The sequence below is a fragment of the Cynocephalus volans genome, chromosome 6, assembly GCF_027409185.1.
Source record: "Cynocephalus volans isolate mCynVol1 chromosome 6, mCynVol1.pri, whole genome shotgun sequence".
Classification (NCBI taxonomy): Eukaryota; Metazoa; Chordata; class Mammalia; order Dermoptera; family Cynocephalidae; genus Cynocephalus; species Cynocephalus volans.
Window position 1 is genome coordinate 159149231 of NC_084465.1, and position 26797 is coordinate 159176027.

The window sequence follows — 26797 nt, forward strand, 5'->3', positions numbered from 1 at the left end:
TGGCCCTGGTCTCCTGGGCCACGTGGGCAGGATCTCCCTCTCTCTGCTTGGCCCACCTGCCAGGATACTGCCGCCTCGTGCTTGAAGGATGGGGCCGAGAGAGTAGGTGGTTGGGAACTAAAGTGTGCAGCTTTGGGCTTGCGGGGGTGGGGGAGGTGGAAGGTGCCAGGATCTGGGCTGACCCCTGTCACCTGTGAGGCTGGGACTCAGGGCCCCATTTACAGACCCTGCCTGGACCCCATGTCCAGAGCTCTCTCCTCTCTTGCACCATCTCGAAACTAGGAAGAGGTTTTGCAGACGCCTTTGTGGTGCCGTCCAGAACGACCTTTGTCTTTACTGTCCCCCTGTTCTGTGAGCCTGTTCTGTGACCTGTCCCATGTCTCATGGTGTTGGGGCTGGGGCACGGGGGGCTGAAAGGATCACTAGCCCCTGTGGAGAGGGCTTTGCCTTAACAGGTGCTCCAAAAATACTGGTTCAATCAAAGTATTTCATCATTTCAACAAGTTAAGTTTTGCTTAAATGACACCAAAAACCCCTTCTTACTTTGAAATTCTCTGAACTCAGGTTAAGAAATACTGTTAAAAGTAATGACTAAAGAAAAAATACTTTTTTCCATTGTTATTAGAAACCATTTTTTAGTGTTTTTCTATCAGAAATCAGCCATGTTTTAATAATTTGATGTGTTAATGCAGAAGTTCTCAACGTGTGGGGTGGGAAAATCTGGAAATTCTAGGCAGGGTCCAGGGTTTGTATTTCCCTCAAGCCGCTGGCCGGCCCGTTTCGTGGCTCTGACAGGGGTCGGCCCGAGGAGCACCGGGAGCCACCAGACCTGCCAGTGTGTTCTCTGTCCTGATGGGAGAGGACGTAATCTGACACTGCGGTTCTATGAAGAAAGGACCCTATTTCATTGATTCTGGGCGCACATTTTTCTAAGTGTCTAAGCTCAGCATGCACCTGCCCTGGGGAGCTCGGGTGTCTACAGAGTGGCCGAGGCCCTCCTTGTCCCTCTCATAAGATCCTCATCCCTCCAAAGGGGACATGGTGGCTGCGGGGATGCGGTGCAGTCGTGGGGAAAGCTTGGCTCCATGGAGCTGCCTGGGAGTGACTTCTGGTGGGGGGTCTGATGGGCCAGTGGGTTTGGCCAGCAGAGTTCCGAGCACAGAGGATGAGAGGTTCCAGCACTGTTTGGGCAGGATGAGTGGCCCATTGTCCCCCATGGACCGGCTCATGCAGCGCTGGCCCCCAGCCACCGTGTCCCTGAGCCTCAATGTTCCCCTCCCTATAGACCCAAGGGCTGCTGGGCCACCTCTCCTCCTCCTCAGGAAAATGCTTCCAAGTCAGAAAACACGAGGCTGTAGTTAAGGACCCGCTAAAATGACTGTATTGTTTTTGTTTATGTTTTGTTCTTGGTCCTTATCCCTTCAGGTGCAGGATATTGTCAACCCAAACCCAGGACATACGTTCATCATCACAGGGAGAAAAAGATCCCTGGAGCTGCAGACTCGGTATGGCACAGAGTGTCTATAGTGTCTGCACCATGCGAATGTCTTTGACCTAGAATTTTAGCAGATGGCTTCTTTTTCTAAACTGGATAACCTTGTGATATGTTTTTATGTACTCATTTACTCATGGTTTAAAGTTTAACTGTATCAAGGGGAAGTCAGTGGAAATTAAGCTTATGCCTACCTCCTGTGCCCTGGGCTGAGCAGACATTCTTAACCATGTCTTAAGTGTCCTTCCAGGATTTTCTATGCACATAGGTAGATGTCTACTTTTTAATTGCAGGTAGCTGTTTACTGTACATACAGCCTGTTGAGCATCTTGTTTTTTTCTCAGAATTTATCAAGAATCACCCCACATCTGTGCATCATTTCCTACAGCAGCGTCATTCCCCATCGTGATCATTAACCAGCTCCCACTGACTCTTGCTGTTACAAATGGCCCTGCAAGCAGTGTGCTCATACCTATATAGTTGCTTGTGCCTGTGTGTCCTTATGTACGTCAGGTAGATTCCTGACGTAGAATTGCTGGTCAAAGGGTAGTATGTCTTTTGTATTCTGGTGGGTGTTGTCATACTACCCTGTGAGGTGATGCCAGGCCTGTGCTCTGACTGGCAGTGTGTGGAAGGTCCATTCTTCCACATCCCACCAACAATGTGAGATCTTTGTAGCGACCCATTATGGTCCAGGGAGACGTTGCTTTATATTTACTGCAGAGGGCTGTGCGCGGCACACCTGGCCCCACCAGGCCATGCCTGACCGTGCCTGGCTACATCTGATCACACAGGGCCCCACCTGGCCATGAGTGTTTGGGGGCCAGTTTTCCTCCAGAGCTGAGAGCAGCTGATGGTTTAGAGTCAGTATCCAAGACTGGATGAATAAAATACTTTTTGTTTTTATAGGACAGAAGAAGAGAAGAAAGAATGGATTCAGGTGAAGTTTCTAAAGTTTTAAAGTAACCAGATGACCAAGTTATGGAGCAGTATGGCCATTTGTGTTGGAGCAGAGAGAGAGGGTGACCCGTGACCACCCTGCACTCTTGCCCTGTGTCCTGCCCTGCAGTCAGGCAGTGACCGTGCTGTGCTTCACACCCACCTTCACATGCCACAAACCTTTCAATCCATTTGCTTGAGTCCCCCACCCCCGTAAATAAGTAAACATAAACAGGCCTGGAGGGGCCACAGGCTAGGTGTCCTCTCCCTGGGGCGGATCTCCGTCTAGATGTCAGGAGGAAATGAGACGACCAGGCAGTGTTCCACGAACTTCAGGGCCCCATCCTGAGGACAGAGGCAGGCACGTCCCCCTCACAGGCTTGTGTCCTGCCACGCTCCCTGACGGCCCCTTCTGCCCTGCTGTGTTCAGGTCATCCAGGCCACCATCGAGAAGCACAAGCAGAACAGTGAGACCTTCAAGGCCTTCAGCGGCGCCTTCGGCCAGGACGAGGACCCCAGCCTCCCTCCAGACCCGCCTGTGAGTCGCGGCCCACATTGGTTGTAGAGGGACCTTGAGGGGTCGTGGCTGCCTGCAACGGGCAGAGGGGCAGGAATCTGAGTGGGAAGCTCAGCCCCCCCGCACTTTCCCCATGCTGGGGCCAGGGACCAGGGCAGCAGGTGGACGGTGACACGCATTCACCTACCTACCCTTCACTGAACACTGGTGCAGCCTGCTGGGCCCCACGGCTGTGCTGTCAGTGCCCAGGCGGGCAGGGAGGCAGGACACGGGCATGGAGCAAGCGCTCCTGTGCCAGCCATCAGCGGGGCAGCCCTGCACACGGAGGTGTTTCCTGTGGAAACTGAGTTTCAGAGAAGCTCGGTAACATGCCCAGGCCACAGGCCACTCTGGTGGACTCAGGGCATCCAGTAGCTGTGGGCACATTTTTGTGACTGTATTTTCTCCCCAGTGCCCCTGTGACCCAGGAGACATCAGTTCAGAGACCGTTATGGGGAGCACTGGGGGCAGCGCCTTCTCCATCCCTGAGCAGAGCCACCCTGCGGGTCCCGTGGGGATTCCACATGGATACCGGGGTCATGCAAGAGGCAGGGCAGCAGGGTCCCCACCAAGGAGCCAGCAGGGGAGTCAGGGCTATAGCGCTGGGGGCCCAGCACAGTCATTCCTCCCGTTTTGGCTTCCATGGATTCAGGAGAGAGGATCAGAAGAAAAAGCTGATCTCTGCCTGCTGTGAGGGAAGCCCTGGAGGGGCTGGTCCCGGGCAGTGTTGGTGGGCAGCGCTGGGACCGCAGCGAGGACACACCCAGCAGAGATGCCCAGGAAAGACCATGCCCTGGTCCTCGTGCTGGGCCCTTGCTCCAGTAAGGAAGACTCTGAGCACAGCTGTTGTTAAGTTGACCGAGCTCATTCTGCCCAGAGGCTAAGCTGGCCGCTGCTCTCCATTTAGAAAGTTGGGGCAGCAGAGACTGTCACAAAGATCCCTGATGGATGAGGAGAGAATCCTCACTGTGCGACTTGCAGTGTCTCAGAGCCTCCCCAGCAGGGGGCGCCACGGGAGGCGTCGCTACCAGCCGCCCACCACTGGGCAGTGCTCATCTCACGAGACGCTTCAAGTACAGATGGGCCCAGCGAGGGGAGCAGCCTCCCCAAGATCACAGCAAATACTAGACCCTAATTCCCTTTTCCGCATCTTCCCTCAACACACGGGGTGCTGGGGTTTTGTGAAATGTCCCCTGCTGCACTGGATGTGCCAATCGGCCGTGGACCCTCCTCTCACTCAGGCTCTGTGCCCCTTCCAGGTGGTGAGTGCAAGCTCCATGGAGTCCACAGGGGCAGCTGATGGCGGCAGGAGTGCCACAGGGGTGAGTGACCCACACCTGCGGCTGGAGGGGCTGGAGGTGGAGGGCAGGGGTCAGACCAAGGGGACCTCGAGGGGGAGAATCAGACCAGGGAGATCTGCAGGGGGAGACTCAGACCAGGGGAACTTGTAGGGCAGGGGTCAGGGAGTCAGCCTGCCCTCCCACCATGCGACTCATGCCCTGGGTGTGTCTGAGACCAGGGCCTGGTGATGGGTCCTCGCTGTGGTCACTGCTGGTGGCTCTCAACAGAAGGCACGCAGGAGCCTGTGGGTGTAGGAAAGTCTACAAGCTGGGTTGGGTGGTGGCCACACGGCTTTGCACGTTGGGTAAGCATTCTCTGAGCTCCAGATGAATGGTTGTGGTCCTCCTGTGTGTAAATTATGCCTTGTCAAAACATGTATCAATGTGGGGCAGGTCCTTGGGAGGCTCAGTAATGCAGCGAGAGTCCCTCATGCAGAGACCCTCACCCTGAGACCTCACCTGGAGCCTCAGTCAGGGAGGCCTGGGCTTCCTCCCCTCTCTTCAACCACATTCTCGTCCAACTTAAGATAGCACAGCCCAGGAAGGCACAGCTTGGGGCAGGTAGGCTGTGCCGATGTGCCCACCTGGGATTTGCTATGAAACCTTGGATGAAACCCTTCTTCTCTGTTTAATGCGGGAGCTTATATAAGATGCGGCACGCGTGAACCTGTTGCATAGTGAGCGTCAGTACCCGGAGCCACTGTCATTAGCCATCAGGCCTAACACTGACAGTGGCATGTAGGCCAGGACCACCCTGGTGCGGCTACTTTCTCAAGCACATCTCCCAGGCACTTCTCTTAGTCCCGTGCTCTCCAGACTCAGGAGGAAGTAGGTGGCGCTCCCCTGGGTTGTCTGCCCCAAGCCCCACCCAGACATGGGGTCTGCTTCTCCCACTGGGTCTCCAGAGCACTGCCTTGGGGGCAGGGCCCCACATTCTCTCCTGCAAGCCTGCCTCCCTTCCCTCGAGTTCTGTCTCTGTTTCTGTCTGTCTCTCCATCTGTTTCTGTCTCTGTCTCTCATCTGTCTTACACACACACACACACACACACACACACACACACACACACACACACACACACACACACACACACACACACACACACACACACACACCAGTGCCAGTGCTCCGCCTTGGGCGTGTGTGTGCCCAGCTAGATGAGGCATAGAACAGCTGATGACTCAGCCTGAACTTAACCACCAACCCTAGACTTCTCTACGTATAAACATTGCCCTGTTAGGTTATCACAGCTATTCTGGGGTTTTTGTTATGGCCAAACCCATTTTATGGGGGAAGAAACTGGCACAGGGCAGCGAGGTAAGTGGGCCTTGAACAAAGGGAGAAGGAAGGCATAGGGAGAGGGCTGTCCCCTGGATGGGAGTGGAGGGTGGGGCTGGGCGGACTGGTGACTGCCCCTGCACCTCCACCTGTCTCACTGTCACAGGGAGGAAGCATCCCTGATGTCATCTCCATCTTTAGTAGGAAGACATCAGCCCCTCCTCCCGCCACCCTCCGCACACCTGAGTGGGACAGTGTTGAGCCCGGCAGCAGCAGGTCTATACAGTGGGCTTGATGGTGGCTGCCGCCCCCTCCCCAGGCGGGTCCCACCAGCCATGTCCCTGGCCTGGCCGGGTGTTGGGAAACCTCCAAGAAACTCCTGAGGCTTCAGGGAAAGCTTAAGTGTTTCAGGAGCAGGAGGGAGTGCAGTGCGGACAGGAGGGACTTCAAAATAAATACCAAATGGGCAAGAAGAGAGCCCGTTATCCAGGGGTGCTGCTGCCTGGCCTCCCTCTGCCCTTAGGGTAAATTTTGTTAAAACTGAGTCAGGAAGTGTGGACATGGCACAGGCAGCCTGGGGTGAGCCGTCTCATCACCGTCTAAACTCCCCAAGTGCTTCCTGCCTCTCGGCCTGTCTGGCCTCCCCCTGCTTCCTGCCCACCCTCCCCACGATGCCCAGGCCTCCCCTTCTCCACCAGGCCCTGGGGCCTTGGCACCTGCTGTCTGCTCTGCCCAAGTCAATGAACCCCTGCGGCCTGCCCCAGGGGCTGAATCAGCCCATCAGCAACTTGCTGAACTGCCAAACCGTGCGCGTGAGGCTGGTCATATCCCAGACTGCGCAGGCCCTCTTCTGGAGCATTTAGGAACGTTATGAAAAGCAGCACGCACTCACGGGTGTGAGAGCTGCCCAGAGTGGTGGTCGTGGCAGGGACTCTGCAGCAAGCACCGCTGTGCGTGAGGTGCTCCCCAACCAGCCCCACGTCCCTGACAACCTCTGCAATGATGCCCTGGCTGGAGCACTGCCTCCCACCCAGGCAGCTCAGATGGAGAGCCAAGCTGGACACTGCATGGTGACTCTGCATCATCTGGCCCTCGGCCCTGGGATGGGCCTGTGGAGTCCTCAGTGGTCACTGCCCCCTCCAGGCGCCGTGAGAGCCACCCATTCTTTGTTGTGCATTTCTCCCAGGGGAGAGCCCTCAGGCCCTGGAGACTGGACACACCCTCAGTGCCCCAGGGACGCAGGGAAGCAGAAGTGGGAGGGCCACGTGGTCAGGGAGGCCCCGGCAGGAAGGACCTGCGCTGCTTGTAGGAAAAGCAAGAGCCTGGGGCTGCCCAAGGGGGTTACCACAGGGTGGCTGTGTGAGGGCAGGGGACCCATGGTGGAGACTAACAGGATCAGTGCCCAGATCAGAGAATGTTCTACACAGAAGGAACCTGAAAGGCCTTGTTTGAACCTGTGGAAAGACAGAGGCTCGGAGTTGGTCCTGGAGGGAGGCTTGGAGAAGAGCCACCTCTGGAGCTTCACTTTGCCTGGGCTGGGAGACTGGAGAAGCTGAGGCAGATGCCTGCGGGCCCCACAGACGCTGCTCCTGTTTGCCACCCACCTCCTTAGATGGGCAAGGAGGTCACTGGGAGCCCCTGAGGCTCAGGGCTTTGGTCCGTGTCCAGGGGTCTGCCCGGGCCAGCAGGTCTGCTGGGCCACAATGGCTGCACTAGGCTGGGGGACGCTCGGTCTGCCCGCTTGCGTTGCCTGCTTCTGCCCCGGGGCTCAGCTCTCCGTGGGTTCTGCCGTGTCCACGGCAGCTGGGTGCTTGGGTCACACGTCTAGTTCTGGTCTCCTTGTTGGAACAACCCCAGGCAGTGCCTGAAACCTTGGCCTGTGTCCGTGTGGACTCTCGCTGCTGGGTTTCCCACATCTGATATGACACATGCAGTTTCATCAGGGCCACTGATGAGGGTCCAGTCCTGTCTTACTGAACTGTCGTCCTAGTTCCCTGACGTTCAGATGAATTTGCTGAATAGAAAATGCTGAGGGAACAGCCCCGTGGCCCTCGGCGGAGACCACTTTCTCGGTCAACGTTGGCACATTTGGGGCACTTTGGGGTGGAGTCTCTCTGCCGGTTATTGTGGAAGCTGCATTCTCCATCTTCCTGGAAGGACTTGGACCTGGCCTTTCCCATATCCCAACATCCACACACAAAACCTGAGCCCCCTTCAGGTCAACCTGCCTGTCAACCTCATGCAAAAAGGGAGACCCGTCCCTAGCCACAGAGGTGGGCTCTGTGCCCTCAGCCACCTGGTCACCTGCTGTCTACAAATCCAGCTGGACCTTGGTGCTGGGGGAACGGGCATGGTCAGGGGCAGAGCCACATCAAAGTGGGCCATGCTGGGCTCTGATCCTCAGCACCGTGGGAGCTGGTGCAGGACTGGGACTCACCCCTCTGCGCGCTTGGTTCAGCCTGGCTTCTGCCGACCTTGGGAAGACGTGCCTGACAGAGGAAGCCTGTGGGACCCTTGGTGCTGACCCCAGCCCTGAGCCCGCTCTCTGCTGCAGACTCTCTGTCTCGTTGGCTGCAACTGGATTCCCACTGGTCCTTGGGCTGACACAGGTCCGATTGCAGCCTTTGCTCCACCCTGCATGGGTCGGCCTTGGCTCCTCCAGCCCCCTGCCTGTCCTTACCCCACGGGGATGCCCTGACAGCTCACCCCCACCCCGCAGCCTCCTGCATTCTCAGCCACAAGCAGTGCTGTCATGAGCACCATGGCAGGAGTCCCTGAGAGTTAGCAGTTATGCCCTTGGGACAAGGCACATGACAGGCCACCCTGCCGCCAACCATTCCCTACATACATTATGTTTTTTCCTATATATATATTCCTATGATAGAGTTTATGAATTAGGCACAGTAAGAGATTAACAACAGTAACTAATAATAAAATAGAACAACCATCATCACAGCATGCCAGCAACACTACTCTTTGCTTTGGGGCATTATGAAGTAAAATAAGGGTTACTCAAACACAAGCACTGCCATACCAGACAGTCGATCTGATAGTGGAGATTGCTACTAAGTGGCTAACAGGCAGGTGGCATATGCAGCGTGGAAACACTGGACAAAGGAAGGATTCACGTCCCGGGTGGGACGGAGGGGAATGGTGCAGGATATTATCACACTGCTCAGGTGCAATTTAAAAGTTATAAATTGTTTACTTCTGGAATTTTCCATTTAATATTTTCAGACCAGAGTTGACTGCATGTAACTGAAACAGCAGAAAGGGAAGCCGTGGATAAGTGGGGACTACTGTACTCCAGATGGGGCTGCTGAGACAACAGGCATTTACTTTCTCCCATTAATAGAAGCTGGAAGTCCAAGATCAAGATGTGGGTGGGGCTGGATTGCTCTGAGGCCTCTCTCCCTGTCTTGTAGACGGCTGTCTTCTCCCCGAGTCCTCACATGGTCATCACTCTGCGAGTCTGTGACCTCATCTCCTCTTTTTATAAGGACACGAGTTGTATTGGGTCAGGGCCCACCCATATGACCTCGTTTTACCTTAATCACTTCTTTAAAGGCCCTGCCTCCAAATACAGCCACATTCCGAGGTCCTGGGGGTTAGGGCTTCAACATAGGAATTTGGGGTCACAGTGTAGCCCATCCCAGCCTCCAATGCTCAAGACGCTGAGCCAGCCCTTCCTGGCTTCCTCAGCCTCAGCCAGCTCACCTCCCTCTCCCAAACCTGCAGAGTTTACGTTAAACATATTTTTAGTTTATTTTGTTCCACATTTTATGTTGGCAGTTTTGGACACACACAAGTAGGGGTGACCAGTGCAGCAAGCCCCTTCCCTCCCAGCCTCAAGAAGCTTCAACTTTGTGCTTTTATTTTCTCTGCAACCCGTCCCACTACACACACACTTATTTTTCTGTAATATTTTAAAACAAATCCAAGACTTCATTTTATTTTGTTCAGAAATGCTAATAATAAGCTTATATTAGGTGTTTTCCTTTTAAACAGAAAAGTGATGTCTCTGGGCCTTAGTTTCCCCCTCCGTGCCCTGGAAAGGTTGAGATAAACATTCCCAGTGGCTGCTCCAGCTCTGACATCCTGGGGAATTTGATAAACATATTTGGCATTTCTTAAAATCTTCATGACTGCATTTTCTGTGTCAGCTCCAGGGACCCTTGAGGGTGGCTGCTGGCTGGGAGGCCTGGCCTCCTCCCCAGACAGGAAACTGGGGGTGGGGGAGTTTCAAAAGCACAGGAAGCTGTTGCGTCACCTGATGGGGCACTTCTGGCGGGGGGGTTTCGCAGGCCATAGTAATGTGAAAGAGTAGTCAGCAACTTGCCAAAACCAGTCAGGACTTCATATGTTGTAATGAGGCTCAGGGCCCAGGGAAGCGTCATTTACCCCATTTCACAGATGAGGAAGTTGAGGCTCAGAGAGAAGTGATGAGGGCCAGGACAGGAATCTGAGGTCTGTCCTCTACTGTGCACTGCTCACAATCAGACAGGGAAACCGAGGCTTGGCTGAGTGGCCCCAGGCTGCATCTGCTCCTGCCCTCCACACCACCCTCCCCTGCAGGCAGTTCAGGCAGCACTGCAGGAGCCAGAGGAGTGAATCCCTGAGCCCAGCCTCAGCAATCTTTGGTGTGAAAGATGGCACTTGGGAGCTTGCAGCCTGCAGGACCCAGGCTGTGGGCATGGACACCCCAGTCCCCAATGCTGGGCGGTCTCTCTGCAGACTGTGCCCACCCCAGTAAGCCCATTTTCGTCTTGCTTTGGCTACCGTCACTATTTTCTTAGGTGCACCAGATAAAGTCATTGGCCAAATTGCTCCAAACATCAAGGTCTCAATCCACTTAAAATCTTACTGGAAGTGATATGCTGGGGCAGCCTCTGGGGGTGGAATAGGGAAGGGGGCAGGTGACTCAGCTCTTAATACGTTCCTTTCTGCATGGTTCACTGTTTGCTCTGGGCTTGCATTGCTCCTATCATCACTGGAGTGGCCCCTCCATGCCACCCCCCTCCATGGGGCAGGGCAATGCACAGCTGGGAAGCTGACAGCAGCTACTTGCCTCCTGTAGCTTGATTCCAGAAAACTGTCCTCTAAGACCAGACGTGACAAGGAGAAGCAAAGCTGTAAGAGCTGTGGTGAGACCTTCAACTCCATCACCAAGAGGAGACACCGCTGCAAGCTGTGCGGGTCGGTGAGTCCCAGGCAAGAGGGAGGATCACATCTCAGACGGGTCAAGCGTCAGGTGGCAGAGTGTGCCAGTTGGGTTCTCACCTGCAGCATCACTTGAGGACCCGCCCATGCACACGACCATGGTGGCCTCTCTGAGAAATGCACACCCACCCTGCAAGGTGCTTCCAGATCCCATCTCATGGTGCAGGTGCCCTGGAGCAGGAAATGGTCCCATCTGAGGTAGAAGCTAATCACATTCTTCTGGTCAGCTCTGGTGTGCACTGAGCACCCCTTGCAGTTGAAAGAGTGCTAGATTCGGAGCCACAGAGCCCCACGCTGGTGTCTTTGAGAACCAGCGGATGATAGTGACCTCGTGCCATGAGAGATGCAAAAGAGATGGGGAAGTTGAAGGGTGTGGCTGTGGTGGGAGCTCCACCTGCTGGCCCCGGCTCTCCAGTGGTGCCAGAGGCCTGGTGGCCCGTGTGCCGAGGTGCCACCTCTGACTAGTGCCCCCAGTGCATGCCATCATTCCTCCTCCCTCTCCCCAAAGCCTCTTCTCCTGACAATGGTCTGCTGAGTCATTGCTTAATACTGAACATAAAAGTGTCCCTGAGGAAGACTGATGATTCAAGTATTTCTAGGTTACAGTATTAAAACAATCTATGTCAGCAAGTGGATCTCAGCATAGAGCTGCCTTGGAGCTGTTTTTCCAAAGGGCACCAGTAGCTTGTGCCTGGGCTTGTTCCTTGTCGCTCCCTTTCATAAAGCCTTACCATACTGTTGGGGGGTTGGGGAGGGGAGAGAGGAATAGATGGATGAGTCCTTGGGATGGATGGGTGGATGGATGGGTGTGTGGATAGGTGAATGAATGGATGGGTGGATGGGTGAATGAATGGATGGGTGGATGAGTGAATGAATGGATGGGTGGATGGATGGATGGGAGGATGGGTGGATGGATGGATGGGTGGGATGATGGATGGATGGATGGATGATCAATGGACGGATGGATGCATGATGGATAGATGACTGGATGGATGAATGGATAGATGTGGATGGATGGAAGGGTGAATGGGTAGAAAGATGGATGGATGGGTGGGTGGGTGGATGGGTGAATGAATGGATGGGTGGATGGATGGATGTGAGGATGGGTGGTTGGATGGATGGATGGATGGATGGATGGATGGATGGGTAGATGGGTGAATGAATGGATGAGTGGATGGATGGATGGATGGATGGATGGATGGATGGATGGATGGATGGATGGATAGATGGGTGAATGAATGGATGGGTGGATGGATGGATGGGAGGATGGGTGGATGGATGGATGGATGGATGGATGGATGGGCGGGTGGATGGGTGGATGGGTGGATGGGTGAATGAATGGATGGGTGGATGGATGGATGGGAGGATGGGTGGTTAGATGGATGGATGGGTGGATGGATGGATGGATGGATCGATGGATGAGAGAATGGGTGGATGGATGGATGGGTGGGATGATGGATGGATGGATGATCGATGGACAGATGGATGGGTGGATGCATGATGGATTGATGACTGGATGGATGAATGGATGGATGAATGGATAGATGTGGATGGATGGAAGGGTGAGTGGGTAGAAAGATGGATGGATGGGTGGGTGGGTGGATGGGTGAATAAATGGATGGGTGGTTGGATGGATGGGAGGATGGGTGGTTGGATGGATGGGAGAATGGGTGGATGGATGGATGGGTGGGATGATGGATGGATTGATGATCAATGGACAGATGGATGGGTGGCTGCATGATGGATAGATGACTGGATGGATGAATGGATGGATGAATGGATAGATGTGGATGGATGGACTGGTGAATGGGTAGAAAGATGGATGGGTGGGTGGGTAGGTGGATGGGTGAATGGATGGATGGGTAGATGGATGGGTGGATGGGTGAATGGATGGATGGATAGATGGATGGGTGGATGGAGGGGTGGATGATGGATGGGTGGACAGGCAGATGGGTGAGGCAATCTGTGCCTCTTAAAGAACTCCCAGTTTGGGGCCCAGTTAGCACTCTCTAAGATTGGGGGGTTTAACTCACCCTGATTTTGTCATCTGACTTGAGTGGAATCTGTTGCTTTAATTTAAGAACCATCCTCAGAACATATGCCCAAGCCCCTGCTCAGCCCAGGCTCCAGACTTTGTCAGTATTTGGGATCAGAAGCTCCAGGCTCTGCTAATCTTCCCTGCAGTTGGCGTTCTCATGGCCAGCCTGGGCCTCACCACCCGGCAGCGGAGGCTTTGGGCCCTCAGTGATGTTACTGCTTCTCCACACCCGCCCGCTGGCGCTCAGTTTAGTTTTCATCACCTCGGTTTGCCCAGCTTTCCTGCTTCCTCACACAGGAAGCAGTAAAAAAGAAATTCTGAGTATAAAATCCCCTTAAAACTGAGACCCCAAGAGAGGGTGCCTTCATCTACTTAAAGAGAATAATCTCCCTCCAGTGCAGCTCCTGCAGCCTGTGCTATGAGTCTTGCTGTCCAAACGCCACGTCCTGCAGCAACAGCGCCCACAGGATTAGGTTCAAACTAGAATCTCAAAAGGTCTAAAGCAAGACTTTCAGGTTGTCTGCAACATTCAGCAGGTGGGCAGCAGGCCAGGGTCCCATCGCCCCCACACCAGTTCTTCCTACATGAATTCACAAATACCTCACCACCACCCCGTTTTACAGATGAAGAAATTGAGGCTCCGGATAAGTAAATGACCAGTCACACAGCTGTGGTCAAGTGTGCTCATGCAGCAGCCAGCCTTCAGGGCTCCTCTGGCTAGGGGCCGGCAGCCTCTCCCAGCCTGGGGAAGTCAGGGAAGGCTTCCTGGAGGACCTGGCATTCCACATCTGTGCCAACACTTGTTATTTCCTGGGGTCTGTTAAATAATAGCCATCCTGAGGTGTGTGGGTGGTTTCTTGTTCGGGTCATGATCTGCACTTCCCTGATGACCAGTGCTGTGGAATCTTCTCCTGTGTGTGGTGGCTGCTCCCACTCTTCGTTCCCTGCACAGACCCCTTGTCACCCAACCCCCAGGTGAGGAGGGCAGGTCCTGAACGCCCAGCAGGGGCAGCCTCCTCTCTGCCCTCAGAAGGGCTCCCACCACCCGCACTGCCACCCCAGGAGAAGCCCTTGCCCCTCCACACGCTGTTACTTCTCTCCTTCCAGCCTCTCCCTGGACAGCCCTCTGTCCCTGTGAGGTGGGGTCACAGGTGCTCTCTGTCTTGCAGGTCATCTGTGGGAAGTGCTCCGAGTTCAAGGCCGAGAACAGCAGGCAGAGCCGCATGTGTAGAGAGTGCTTCCTGACGCAGCCAGGGTCCCCTGCGAGCTCCAACCCTGTGGCTCCTGCCGATCCCAAGCAGAGCACAGAGGTGGGTGGTCCTGGCTCCTGTGCCCTCTGGGACATGTGCCCACACAGCTTCAGCTGCCTCTGCTCCAGAGCTTCCCTGGGACCAGGACAGATGGGGTGGGTCTCAGTGGGGTTCCAGGCCCTGGGAACCAGAGACAGCCACTGGGAACAGCCAACAATTAAATGTAGAACATCACGGGCTTCTCAGGACCAGTCAGAGCCGGAGCTTGGGAACTATTTGTGCCCAGGAGTTAGATGGAAACAAGTGTCAGCTCCACTTTGGGTCACCCTGATGGAGGAGGCAGCTTAGAACTATCCCCAGATCTAGGCCTTGAGACCCACTGGAGGGAAGACGCTCCCTGTGCCATGGCCTGGCACGCTTCCAGCAGGCAGAGGGCAGGCAGGGCCTTGGAGGCAGGCGGGGCCAGGGCACCAGCCGCCTCCTCCCCACCTCTCCCTCCTCTTTCTGAGGGTGGCCCTGCTTTCTGACCCTCCTTCATCAAGGGAACAGTCACTATTTCATGGGCTCACAGGAAAGATGGAAAAGAGAAAACATGGTCTTCCAGAAAAGCACATTTCCCCTTCTCTCCACTTGACACAGCCCGAGGTTCTCGCTGCCACCTGCACATCGGGTCTCCCGGGAGCTCTCTATAATGTGCTTTCCCTCCCAGAGCTTCAGCGGGGGGTCCGGGTGGGCTGGGCTCAGTCTGTTCTCCAAGCTCCCAGCTGTCGTGACTCACAGCTGTGGTTGGAGCCCTGATCTGGGTCTCGGTCCTCTCAGAAGTCCAGCACGGAAGATCAGGACCAAGTGCACAGCGATCTCAGTGGCAAAGCCCTGCACGGCCCGCGCAGGTTCCTCACACCTGCATTTTAAATACTGAGGAGTGCTCTGGGAGCCAAGGGCTGTGGGCTGCAGGGGTGTGTGCCTACAGGGCCACTGGGGTGGGCTTCGGCCTCGGAGGGCCCCCATGAGCGGGGACCAGCTCTGGCAGGTGGTGCCTGAGCCACATCTAGATGTCCCAGGGAAGTTATCTCCGTAATAGCCCTGAAACATGTCACAGAGAGGGAAGGTCTGTTGTGTGTGTGAGTGTATGGTACGAGGGTACTTCAAAAAGTGTGTGGAAAAATAGAATTAAAAGATAATATGAACCCACAAATTTTTGAAGTGCCCCCGTGTGTGGGGGGTGGTGCACTGTACGTGGGGTGTGTGCATGCGTGTGGTGTGTAGCGTGTGGTGCGTGTGGTGTGTGGTGCATGGTGTGTGTACAACTGAAACTCATGCGGTCCCTTCGCCCCTGACCCCGAACCAGGCCCTTGCCATTGGACCTTCTCTGTTATTTCTGACCCACACATGATTTCGTGGCCCCCAGAGGGTCCAGCCTGCAAACCTGCCTGACACCATGTGGGCCCTGTGCCCCACAGGCCTGGCTTCCAGTAATCCCGGGAACCTGGTGATGCTGGTCCAGGCCTTGGCTGTGTCTCCAGGCCTTGGCCCTGCCCCAGACTCCTCAGGACAGAGAGTGACCAGTGCGGGTGAGACTGCCCCTAACCTGTGCCTCTGTGTCCCCAGAAGCCGCCCACTGCTGACCCCCAGCCCAGCATGCTGTGTGGCCCCTTGCAGCTGTTGGGCACTGGTGAGGCCTACAGTAAAGTCTGGGCCACCATCCCCACCTCAGACCCCCAGGTGCTACACCCACAGGGAGACAACCAGGTGGGTGTCACCCCCCTAGGCCTGTGCTGGGCGGTCCACCCTCCTCCAGCAGCCCAGAGCCTCAGGCCTGAGCCATCTGTCTGGGACTGACCTGGGGCCTCAGTTCCCCCAGCGGCCCAGAATCACCCTCTGCTCCCCACTCACAGGAGCCAGGACCTAGTGATGCCAGGACCCAGAGCCACCCATGGTGCAAGGAGGGGCAGGGGGGCACAAAGGGCTGGTCCCTCCTTCCCCACATGGCATTTATTCACTCGCCCCTCATTCGTTAGCACATCCTGGGTAAGGCAGGAGCTGCAGAACCTGCCAGCACAGCTCAGGGACCCACATAGCCCCTCACTTGCCCCCTTTCAGCCCCAGTTGCTGCCTGCCCATGTCACAGGGGCTTGTCCTGCCTCTCCTCCCTGAGGCTGGGCAGTCCAAGGGAGGTCATGGGACCTGGGGGGTCCTATGGGAGGGGGAGGGTGTCCTCTTCCCCACATCCTCCTTTGAGGACAGCTGGTGGGCCACCTGTCTCCTGTTGATTGGGCCAGAGTGGGCATGGCCACCAGGCCTGTGGGAGTGGCCACCTGGGAGGGACCATCTTCCCTGGGGTGAGCCGAGGCCGGGGAGCTGGGCTCCGCTGACCCCCTGCTCCTCTGCTACAGGATGGCCAGCCACCTACCATCCCTCTCCCCGGCAGCACAGTGAGCGTGCCGGGCCCTGAGCAGAGGCTGGACTCGGGCGTGTGTGGAAGCTGCAGCGAGCCCACCAGTCTGGGAACCTGAGCAGCCCCTCCACAGAGCTGCAGCGGTGATGCTGGAGGCCCTGAGCACCGCTGCCCACAAAGACACAGCCCAGGACAGCCCAGGGTCCTGCAGCCCCAGGCCCCAGCTGCTCCGTGAGCTGAGCCTCTCACTGCCCTTCGCACTTCCAGGTTAAGGTTCTGCTTTCCTGGGATACGGTGACAGAGGCCACAAGAAGCGAATTGGGGACTGCTGAGGGTGGGCCAATGGCTTGGGACACATGGCCCTGGAAGATCCCTCCACTTCAAAGAGCAGGAAACTAAGGCCCAGAAAGGGGCAGCTACCTACCCAGGGTCATCCAGCAAGTCTTGGCCAAGAGCCCAGCAGTGGGGGTGAGAACAGGGGAGCAAGGGCCAGCTGCCAAAGTAAACATCATCCCAGTGGGCTGTGCAGGGGCACCAGCTCCAAAAGGCAAGAGAAGGTGACTGGGACACTGCCTAGGAGCAGCCAAATCCTGCTGCCCGGTTGATGGACACCTGCAGTGCCCAGGGTCAGGCAGAGCCTTGTGCAGTCCGTCCTGGGCTTTGCCCATCCTGTCTATACCATGAGAGCTGACCCATGACTTGCTTCCCCTGGATCCACCTCCCTTCTCTGCCCTCTCCTGAGGCTCTGCCCCTCCAGCCCACCACTCCTGCTGAGCCAACCACCCCCATCCTGGCTGGACCATGGCTCTTGAGAAACCACTCTCAAAAACTGTACCAGGAGACCCAGCCCAGCCACGTGTGGCAGTGTGTGAGATTTGTGGCTGTCCCCTTTGTGGGGCATCCAGTGCTTACCTGCATAAATAAATGCTGGCCGCCAGCAGGCGGGCACAGCCTCACGTGTTCTGCCTGGCCGGCCCCTTGCACAAGGCAGCCGGCTGCTGTTGGGGTGGGGCCGCTCTGAGCTTCAGGGGCCACCCATCTGGCTGGAGAGCAGTTCTGCACTGTGCTCCTGCCTGTGGGGGGCAGGCAGCCGGGCCACGTCGAAGACAAAGACTGCCAGGCTGAGAGAGGGGGAGGGTGGGGTGCCAGGCACTGTGGGGGGCACCTTATGAAGGTTATGGGGATGGGAGACTGTTTGCAACAGAGCCCTGAAGGACTTTGGGAGAAAGTGGGGGGATTTAGGGGCCAATGATGAGGGGGTCCAGTCCCTCAGGAACCCCACACCTTTAACATCCACATGGTACCATGCGGTGACACCTGGGCAGATTCATGGGGCACCTATCTGGGGCGCCGAGAGGGCAGACATGGGAGCTGGAAATGGGAAACTGGCCACAGGTGAGTAGAAAGGCAGAGGTGAGGTGGGGGATGAGAGGTGAGATGGAGGCACAGATGAGGTGGGGGCACAGGTGAGGAAGGAGCGAACAGGTGAGGTGGGGGCACAGGTGTGGTGGGAAACAGGTGAGGTGGGGGCACAGGTGAGGTGGGGGAACAGGTCAAGTGGGAGGGCACAGGTGAGACGGGGTGGGGCGCAGGTAAGATGGGGTCAGGCATAGCTGAGGGGGGCACAGAGACACTTCTGCAAGAGCCAGCTGGGCTGCTTTTGGGATGCCACCGCAGCCACAGCTTAGGGAGCCCCTGCTGCATAGCTGGGCCTCACCCCAAGCTTACCATGCTGTGCAGTCCCGCTCCACACTGAGGAAACTGAGGCTCAGTGAGGCAAAGTGACCTGAGCACTTCCATACTGGATTGTGCCCACTGGGGTGGGACAGAGGCAGCTGGTCCAGCTCCGGCTACTGCTCAAGAAAATGCCACAAAGCCCCTGGCCCAGCTCGACTGGGGCAGGCACGGTGGGTGCAGGAGGTGTGAGGGGCTGCCCACCAGTCCTGCCCTTCCCGTCAGACCTCAGCTCCGACTCACACCTGCTCACCTGCAGGGCCGCCCTGAGCCCTCGAGCCCACTCCTTGCTCACACATTACTACCTGCCACCGCCCCAATGTGGTTCTTTTTAAGAGTTGGCACTGGTGCTCTGTCCTCTGCCTGCTCCAGTAGCTCCATTCCTGCCATCTCACCACAAACCCAGGAAGATCCCACTTGACAGGTGAAGAAACTGAGTCACAGACAAAAGAACCATGTGTGTCCCTGGAACTGGCCCACAGGGCCCAGTGACTCCAGCAGGGACAGCAGTCTGCAGGGGCCCAGAGACTGTACTGTGGGGTCCCCTAGCCCTGATTCCTCTGCTTTCCCACCCACCAGCCTGGCTGGGGTCCCCACACGCAGGATGTCTCAGTGACCACGGGGGCTTCCTTCCTTTGCTCAGCACACTGTTGGGGGTGGGGCGACTGTGAACAGAGGGGAAACAGGCAGGCTTGGAGGTCTCAACAAAGTCTATCAGCTGCAGTGGGACAAGTGGAGGTGGAGATGGAGACAGGGCCCCTCGTCCCCACAGGTTCACAACAGATGCAGACCCTGCTGCGGGGGAGCAGAGGGTGAGCAGAGGCCGGTGGCCTCGGTGATGTGAGGAGACTCAACCATTGTTCCTGCCCAGGTGTGGGCCTGCGTGGGCCCTTGTGGCCAGAGCTTCCGGCTTTTTCTAGAGATGAAAGAAATCCAGATGTTCTTGTGAAATATCCTGATAAATGTTGGCAACTGCTGCAGAGTCTGAAATCATGGTGGCCCCAACCAACCCTGGGTGGACGTCCAGCACAGCTCCAGAAGGCGAGTTCACTGGGAAGCACAGCCAGGCACCGAGGGGCGTTTGACTCCACGTCATCGCAGACGTCGGGCAAAGTGTGCTCCAGACTCTGTCAACTGTTGCAGGGACCCGCCAGATGCTGGTCATCCCAAATCTGAGCCAAATCACAGCCCCACCCCTTGGCCCTACTCCCGCTCACACTGCCGGGGCCAGGGCACAGGCCACTGAGCATCTGTGCAGCAGCAGAGCTGCCACTTGCTGGATGCAGGCTGGCTCCTGGCCTCTTCGCCATCCTTGCTGCTCTTCCTCTTCCTCAAGGCCAGCCCCCAACCCCCATAGGCACGGGAGCCCCCCCGGATGGGGTAGAAGGGACGCCCCTAAGCTGGGCAGGGAGGGGACTCCTAGGATCTCTGGGCATGAAGAAGGTGGGAAGGAACAGAACAGGGTCTGAGGTGCCTGATTGCCACAGGAGTCGGGGCTTGGTGTGCCCCCCGGGGCTGCTGCCTGCCCAGCCTGCAGGCTGAGGGCTCCCGGTCCCAGCCCAGGGGCTGAGGTTGCACTGAGCAGAAAGGTTTTCCCAGGTGCAAGAACGGAAGAAAAGGAAGAGAGAACAAGGGAGAAGGGCATGAACAGGCTCTTGGCAGAGGTTCTCGTGTTACTGTGGGTACCAGGAACAACTGCCCCACCAGGCACACTGTCCCCACCAGGCTGGGGGAGGGGTGCTGGCTGCATCTCCTGCAGTCCTGGGGAAGAGGAATGAGCCCCAACAGGGGCCTGTCCACAGTAGTAAAATGGAGGCCCAGAGAAGGGAATACACTTGCCTCAGGTCACACAGTGAGTTGGGGGCCAGCTGGGCTCCACTCTCTCACTGTGCATCCATTTGTTCACACCCCAGGCTCTGCTGGCACACCTCCTAGGCCCCACCCCCTGAGTGCCCAGTCCAGTGGGGAAGCCAGTGCCCTCAATGCCACTTGCATTTCTGGGACCCGTGGATGGACAGCACCTGTAGCCCCTGGCCCTGCCACACTTCCAGCCTTGTTTTCTCCTGCCCCTTATCTCCAGGTTCCAGTCACCATGCTTCAGGCCAGCCTCACCCCAGGGCCTTGGCATGCCCTGCTCTCAGTGCCTGGGGGCTCTTCCCACAGGTCTCTGTGTGGCCGCCTCTTCAGCACCCGACTGCTCACGTGCTGCCTCCACACACAGCCCTCGCCCCACGGTCTCCTCGCCTCTTTGTTTAACTATTCACTCTCTCGTTTAAACCTCTGTGTTCCCATGTAGAACAGAAGCTCCGAGAGGGCAGGACACAGCCCGTCCCACAGTGCCTGGCGCGTAGTAGGTGCTCAGTGAGTAACTGCCGATGGCCTTGGAAAGGCTTGGAGACCCCTGTCTTTATGGGACCTACAGGTGGGAAACGGAGGCTGCCTGAGGTGGAAAAGACCCAGCACTCTCCTGCCTTACCCACGTCCCTGGGCCTCGGGGATGTCAAAGTCAGCACCTCCACAGACATAGGGTCTCATTGTAGAGACAGGCACAGTGAGGCCCAGAGAAGCCTCCAGGACCCCAGGACATGGTGGAGGAGGATTTGGACCTGGGTGGGTCCAACTCCAGCTATGCCTGCCTCCCACCCTCCCGTGGAGGCAGGAGGATCGGCAGCAGCGTGGGACCTCTGAGCAGTCACCACTCCTCAAAGGCCGTCTTACCCGAGACCACAGGTCCCAGAGCGCAGGCCTTTGGGCAACTCTGGGCCTCCAGGGAGGAGGGTGGGCTTGATACCACAGAGTCACTTGCTCTGTCTCTGCAGACAATCCCCCTCTGGATGCCCCTCCAGAAGGCATCCAGGGAGAGCCCTAGGCCCAGCTGGCAGCTGTGGGTGGCTGCACTGTGACCCCAGTCTATTCCTTTCAGGCACCCACCCCACCCCAAGACACCCTCCTTGCAGGACTCCCAGTTGCAGGGCCGGCGGCAGTCAGCTCTGAAGCTGCACTGCTACGTCTGTGCGGGCAGTGCCTGGCACTGGGGGGTGTGGTCCAGGCCCATCCACCCTTCCCCTCAGCATCTCCCTCTCTTGCCAGGACGAGGCAGCAATGGTCCCCAAGGGGTACCAGCTGGTCCCCACAGCAGTCAGTTGTGACACGTGGCCAGGTTGCTCCCTGACCACGATCTCTCTCACACCATTCATCTATCACTCTGGGTGGAGCGATTCCTACCCCATTTACAGGGAGAAAACTGGAGGTCTGGATGGGCCAAGAAGGGAGGCAGCGGGGCCAAGGCAGGTGGTGGGGAGCAGCCGGGTCCCCACCCTGCATTCTGCACATTCCGTCCTAGAAAGCCGGCACTCCCACCCTGCTGGCCCCGCTGACCCAGTGGATTTCTGGGCTCAGTGCCCCGCTCCCAGGTGAAGCTCCAAGGGAGATTCCTATAGGCCCTGAGGGGCTGCATCTTAGCCTACATCCTCCACAATGGCCTGCCCTGGCCATATGTACCCCACCCAGAATCCAGGCTCACAGCCTCTCTGAGAGCGACCCCCAGACCCTCCTCTTTCCTGCCAGAGCCAGGCCTGTCCCTGGGGAAGTCAGGCTTCAGTGCCCAGCTCTGCCCACCGTAAGTGTGCATGCCACCTCCTCATGAATCTCCATCCCAAAGAGGGAGCTCGGCTTTCCCTTCACCTTATCAAAATTCAAAGTAGGAAATTACCCCCCTGTAAAAAAAAACCCCAGAAAACAAAAGAAAACCCAACATCTGCCCCCAAAGGGCATTGGAAAAATCCTATCAGCTGCAGAGCCCAAATACTTCTACGAAGAATAAGATTGGGGTCTAGTCACAAAGCACCGTACTTCCCAGAGTCAGGGGGTGGCCACTGGGCTGCGTGAGGCCCCATGCCCAGGGTCCGACAGGACTCTCTCTTCTGCCCTCACAAAAGCACAGAGGGAAGGGCGACCCCCTCACCCACTCACAGAGGACCCTGCTGCTTGGCGTGGGGAGGCTGTGTCTTAGGTGGTTCTCCCAGTGGCAGACTCTGCTACATGGATTTTTTTTTTTTTTACATTTCTTTAATTATGGGGTTTAATAGTAACAGTCCACAGGTATAGCAGATTTATAGGCTAAGGGTTATCACATCAAGTTATGGCTTCTTTTCATCATAAAAGATAATGGCAGTATGCCTTTTAATGTACAGGTTCTGCTGAGTTTTTGTTTCATTACCCAAAGTTTTCTAATCATTTGTTATTTGATGGTATTTTTCACATTGTCCATTGACCTGGCGTTATACTGCTGGCCCCAAGCTGGTAATAGAGTGAAAGTGTGTGTGTGTGTGTTTGTACAAGAGTGTGTGGTTAAGAAAGGAAATAACCTGCATTTTGAGGACAAAGAGAATTCTTGGTTGAAGAGGTTCTGTTGGAAGAGAATTTGCAGACCACGCCATGTAAGTGTTCAGTCTGCATTGTAGTAGAAGTGGATAAATTTGACATTGTTGCAGGGAAATCCTTTTAATGGAATGTTACACATCAGTTGCTAGGAGATGAAAGCCATCTGTGATGTCACCGCTTGAGATGGTTTGAAAATGGTTCTCAAAGGTTGAGAACCATTGTGAGGCTCTCCTGTAGCTCATCTGTCTTACTTACTGAAGCAGCCTTTGATGTTGCTTTGCTTATAACCACATTGCTACATGGATTTGAATGAAAGGCCTTTCTTTGGGAGGCCATCCAAGAAACATAGTGGGAGAGTGGAGACTGAGGCAGGAAGGGATGAAAGCCAGTACAGGGTATGGGATGTTGAATTGCATTCCTCCAAAATTCATGTCTACCTGGAACCTCAGAAGGTCTCTGCACATGCAATTAGTTAAACTAAAATGGGGTCGCCTTTGTGATTCCTTAAGTGAGGTGTTTAAGTTCGTTTCAGTGTAGTCAGGTGTGGCACCGTGAGGGACTCTCAGACCAGAATGGCTAAAAAGATTAAATTTGTGACTCACAGAGCCCAGAGAGCAGAAGACAGCATGCCTCACTAGGTGATATGGATTGACTTGTGTCCCCCAAGTTTTATGTATTGAAGCTTAACCCCACTATAATGAAAGTGGGAAATCCTGTTATGGTAATTGAAAGGTGGGGTCATGAAGAGGTGATTAGATTGTAGGACCATGACATAGTGAATGGATTAATAATGGTGGTCAGGGGTGTGGTTCTGTGGTCTTTAAAAGGAGAGCACACGACAGTCTCTCTCTCTGTTTTGCCATTTTCTGCCATGTGAGACCCTTGGGTTACTGTCACCACCACCAAAGCCTTCAGCAGATGTGTTCCCTGGACTTTGGACTTCTCAGCCTCCAAAACTGTAAGCAATAAATTTCGTTTTCTTATAAATTACCCCATTCCACGTATTTTGTTATAAGCAACAGAAACGAACTAATACAGAAAAGTGGTTTCAGAGAAGTAGGATGCTGCTTATAACAAATACTTGAAAATGTGGAAGCAGCTTTGGAACTGGGTATAGAGGAGAGGCTGGGAGAATTTGAAGGAGCAGATTAGAAAAAGCCTAGCTGCTGGTGCGAGTTTAGAAGACAGGAAAACCAGAGAAAGTTTGGAATGTCTAAGAGACTGGTTACGTGGTGGTGAGCAGAATGCTGATAGAAATATGGGCAGTACAGGATGTTCTGAGAAGATCCCAGATGTAAATGAGAAGGGACTCATTGGCAACTGGGGCAAAGATCACCCTTGCTATGAACTGGCAAGGAACTGGGCTGCATTGTGTTCATGCCCAAAACTATTATGGAACATGGAACTTCAAGGTGCTGACCCAGGGCATTTGGCAGAAGAAATTCTAAGCAGCAAAGCATTAAGGGAACCGCATGGTTACTTGCAATAGACCATGCTGACTTGTGGCAGAAAAGGTATGAGGTAAAGCCAAAATTTGTAAGTCAAAAGAAAGCAGAGGGCAGAAAATTAGAAAACTTTCAGACTGGCCACAAAAGCAAAGGTGTAGCCCAGGGACACTTTGCTAAGGAGATGAGTACAGAAGAAAGGGATTACTGAGAGAAGGAAAAAAAGATCTTGAAGGCATTTCAGGGGCTACATCTTTCATTACAGGCCCAGAGGCCTAGGGGGACAAAATGGTCTTGGGAATGGGCATGAAGCACCCTTCATGGGCTGGCTGCCCAGGGCCATCTTGGGAAGCTGCTTTCAGCACAAGCTCCCTCAGCTGCTTTGGCTGCTCCAGCTATGGCTAAATTGGCCCCAGATGTGGCTGGACCCACAGCTTTGGAAAATACAACCTGGAGGCCTTGGCAATGTCCACATGGTGTTAGGTCTGCAGGCTCACAGAATGCCAAAGAAGTGAAAGTTTGCAAGCCTCCATCCCGATTTCAAAGGATGTATGGAAAAGCCTGGGGTGCCAGGAAGAGATCTGTCCTGGGGGCAGAGTCACCACATAGCGTCTTCCCTAGAGTGATGCCAAGAGGAAAGGTGGGGTCAGAGTTGGAGCAGAAAAATCCCACCAAGGCCACGCCTAGTAGAGCTCTGGGAGCAGGACCCTCACAGAGACCCCAGAATTGTGGAGCGACCCGTGTATAACACCAGCCTAAGAGAGCTGAAGCATGGCCTCAGAGCGGGAAAGCCATAGCAGCAGAGCTGCCTGATGACTTAGGGACCCAACCGCATACCAACGGGCAGAGGATGTAGAACATGGAGTCAAGGTACATAACTCGCCGACTTTGAGATTTAATGTCTGCCCTGCTGGGTTTCAGACTTATTTAGGACCTATTACCCCTATCTTTTGGCCTGTTTCTCCCTTTTGGAACAGGTGTATATGCCCTGTGTTTGTCCCACCATTGTATCTTGGAAGTAGATAGCTTGTTTTGACTTCACAGATGGGACTTTGACCTTTGGACTTTTGAGCTGAAACAAGATAAGACTTTGGAGATGGAATGAATGTATTTACCTGTGAGAAGGAAATGAACTCTGGAGCCAGGGGTGGAATACTGTGGATTGACTTGTGTCCCCCAAGTTTTACGTATTGAAGCTTTAATCCCCACTGTAACTGTTGAGGATGGGAAATCCTATTATGCTAATTGAAAGGTGGGGCCTTGAAGAGGTGATTAGATTCTGGTCACTCTGCCCTAATGAATGGATTAATGATGGTGGTTGTGGTTGTGGTTCGTAGGGCTTTGAAAGGAGAGCACCTGAGTCTCTGTCTCTGCTCCACCATTTTCTGCCATGTGAGACCCCTGCATTGCTGTAAAACCACCACCAAAGAAGACCCTCCCCAGATGTGTTCCCTGGACTTTGGATTTCTCAGTCTCAGAAACTGTAAGCAATAAATTTCGTTTTCTTACAAATTATCCAGTTCCAGGTGTTTTGTTATAAGCAACAGAAACGGACTGGTACGTAAGGCCAACAGGAAGGGGAGGGAGCTTCTGGGACATGTGCTCTCGAACAGCAGGGAAGGAGCAAGAGAGAGAGAGACCTGCAGGCTGAAGGTTTTACTGGGGTCCAGGATGTTGTATGGGTGGGCTTCCTGAGACAGGGCTGGATTTGTTCATTTGAAGGGAGGCCAAGTGCAGGAACTCGCGGCTGTATGTCAAGTTCACCAGAGTTAAAGCAGAAGTGAGGTGGTCAAGTGGTTCAGGGTATGGGGCCTTGTCCTATCTAGAAACAAAAAACAGGAATTGGGTGGAGACTGCCTCAAAATATGGAGGTCAAGTGTGACAAACCAGTGACAGGAGAGCAAGATGGATGTTGAGGCAACATTCATATAAGTGACAGTTATAACCATCATATTGGATTAGAATGGGCCCTAAATCCAACGATTGGTGTCCTTATAAGAAGAGGAGAGGACACAGAGATACACAGCGGGGAGAAGTCCACGGGATGATGGGGGCAGAGATCGGAGTGATGTGGCCACAAGTCAAGACATACCAAGGATTGCCAGGAGCCACCAGAAGCTGAGAAGAGACAAGGAAGGATCCTCCCCTGCAGCTTTTAGAAGGGACATGGCCCTGTTGACACCTTCATTTCAGACTTCTGGCCTCCAGAACTGTGAGAGAATAAATTTCTGTTGTGTTAAGCCACCAAATTTGTGGTAATTTGTACAGCAGCCACAAGAAATTAATATGGATTTTGTACAGGAAGTGGGTACTGCTGTAAAAAGCACGTGAAAATATGGACATGGCTTTGGAATTAGGGACTTGGGTAGATGCTGGAAGACTTTTGAGGTGCTTGATAGAAAAAGCCTAGTGCTATGGTTTAAATGTGTCCCCCAAACAGCAAGTGTTGGAAACTTAATCGCCATGTAACAGTGTTAAAAGATAGGACCTTTTAGAGGTGATTAGGCCGTAAGGGCTCTGTCCTCATGAATGGATTAATGCCATTATCTTAAGAGTAGGTTCTTTATAAAGGAACAGGTCCAGGATTCGATCCCTGTATTGGCCAGTGAGAGAGAGAGAGAGAGAGAGAGAGAGAGAGAGAGAGAGAGATAGATAGAGAGAGAGAGAGAGAGAGAGAGAGAGGAGAGAGAGTTCAGTCCCCTTCTCTCTTCCTTCTTTTCTCTCTCTCT

General features: G+C 54.8%; 1 protein-coding gene across 1 annotated transcript in view; it reads left to right on the top strand.

Moving 5' to 3' along the window:
• Positions 1-16778, top strand: part of FGD3 (FYVE, RhoGEF and PH domain containing 3) — a 31291-nt gene extending 14513 nt beyond the window's left edge. The window contains 10 exon segments of the mRNA XM_063101160.1: positions 1426-1505; positions 2402-2432; positions 2862-2969; positions 4247-4309; positions 10681-10803; positions 14031-14171; positions 15720-15860; positions 16505-16580; positions 16583-16648; positions 16651-16778. Of these exon segments, the coding sequence (XP_062957230.1) occupies positions 1426-1505; positions 2402-2432; positions 2862-2969; positions 4247-4309; positions 10681-10803; positions 14031-14171; positions 15720-15860; positions 16505-16580; positions 16583-16648; positions 16651-16778 (957 nt within the window).
• Positions 16779-26797: the final 10019 nt, after the last annotated feature.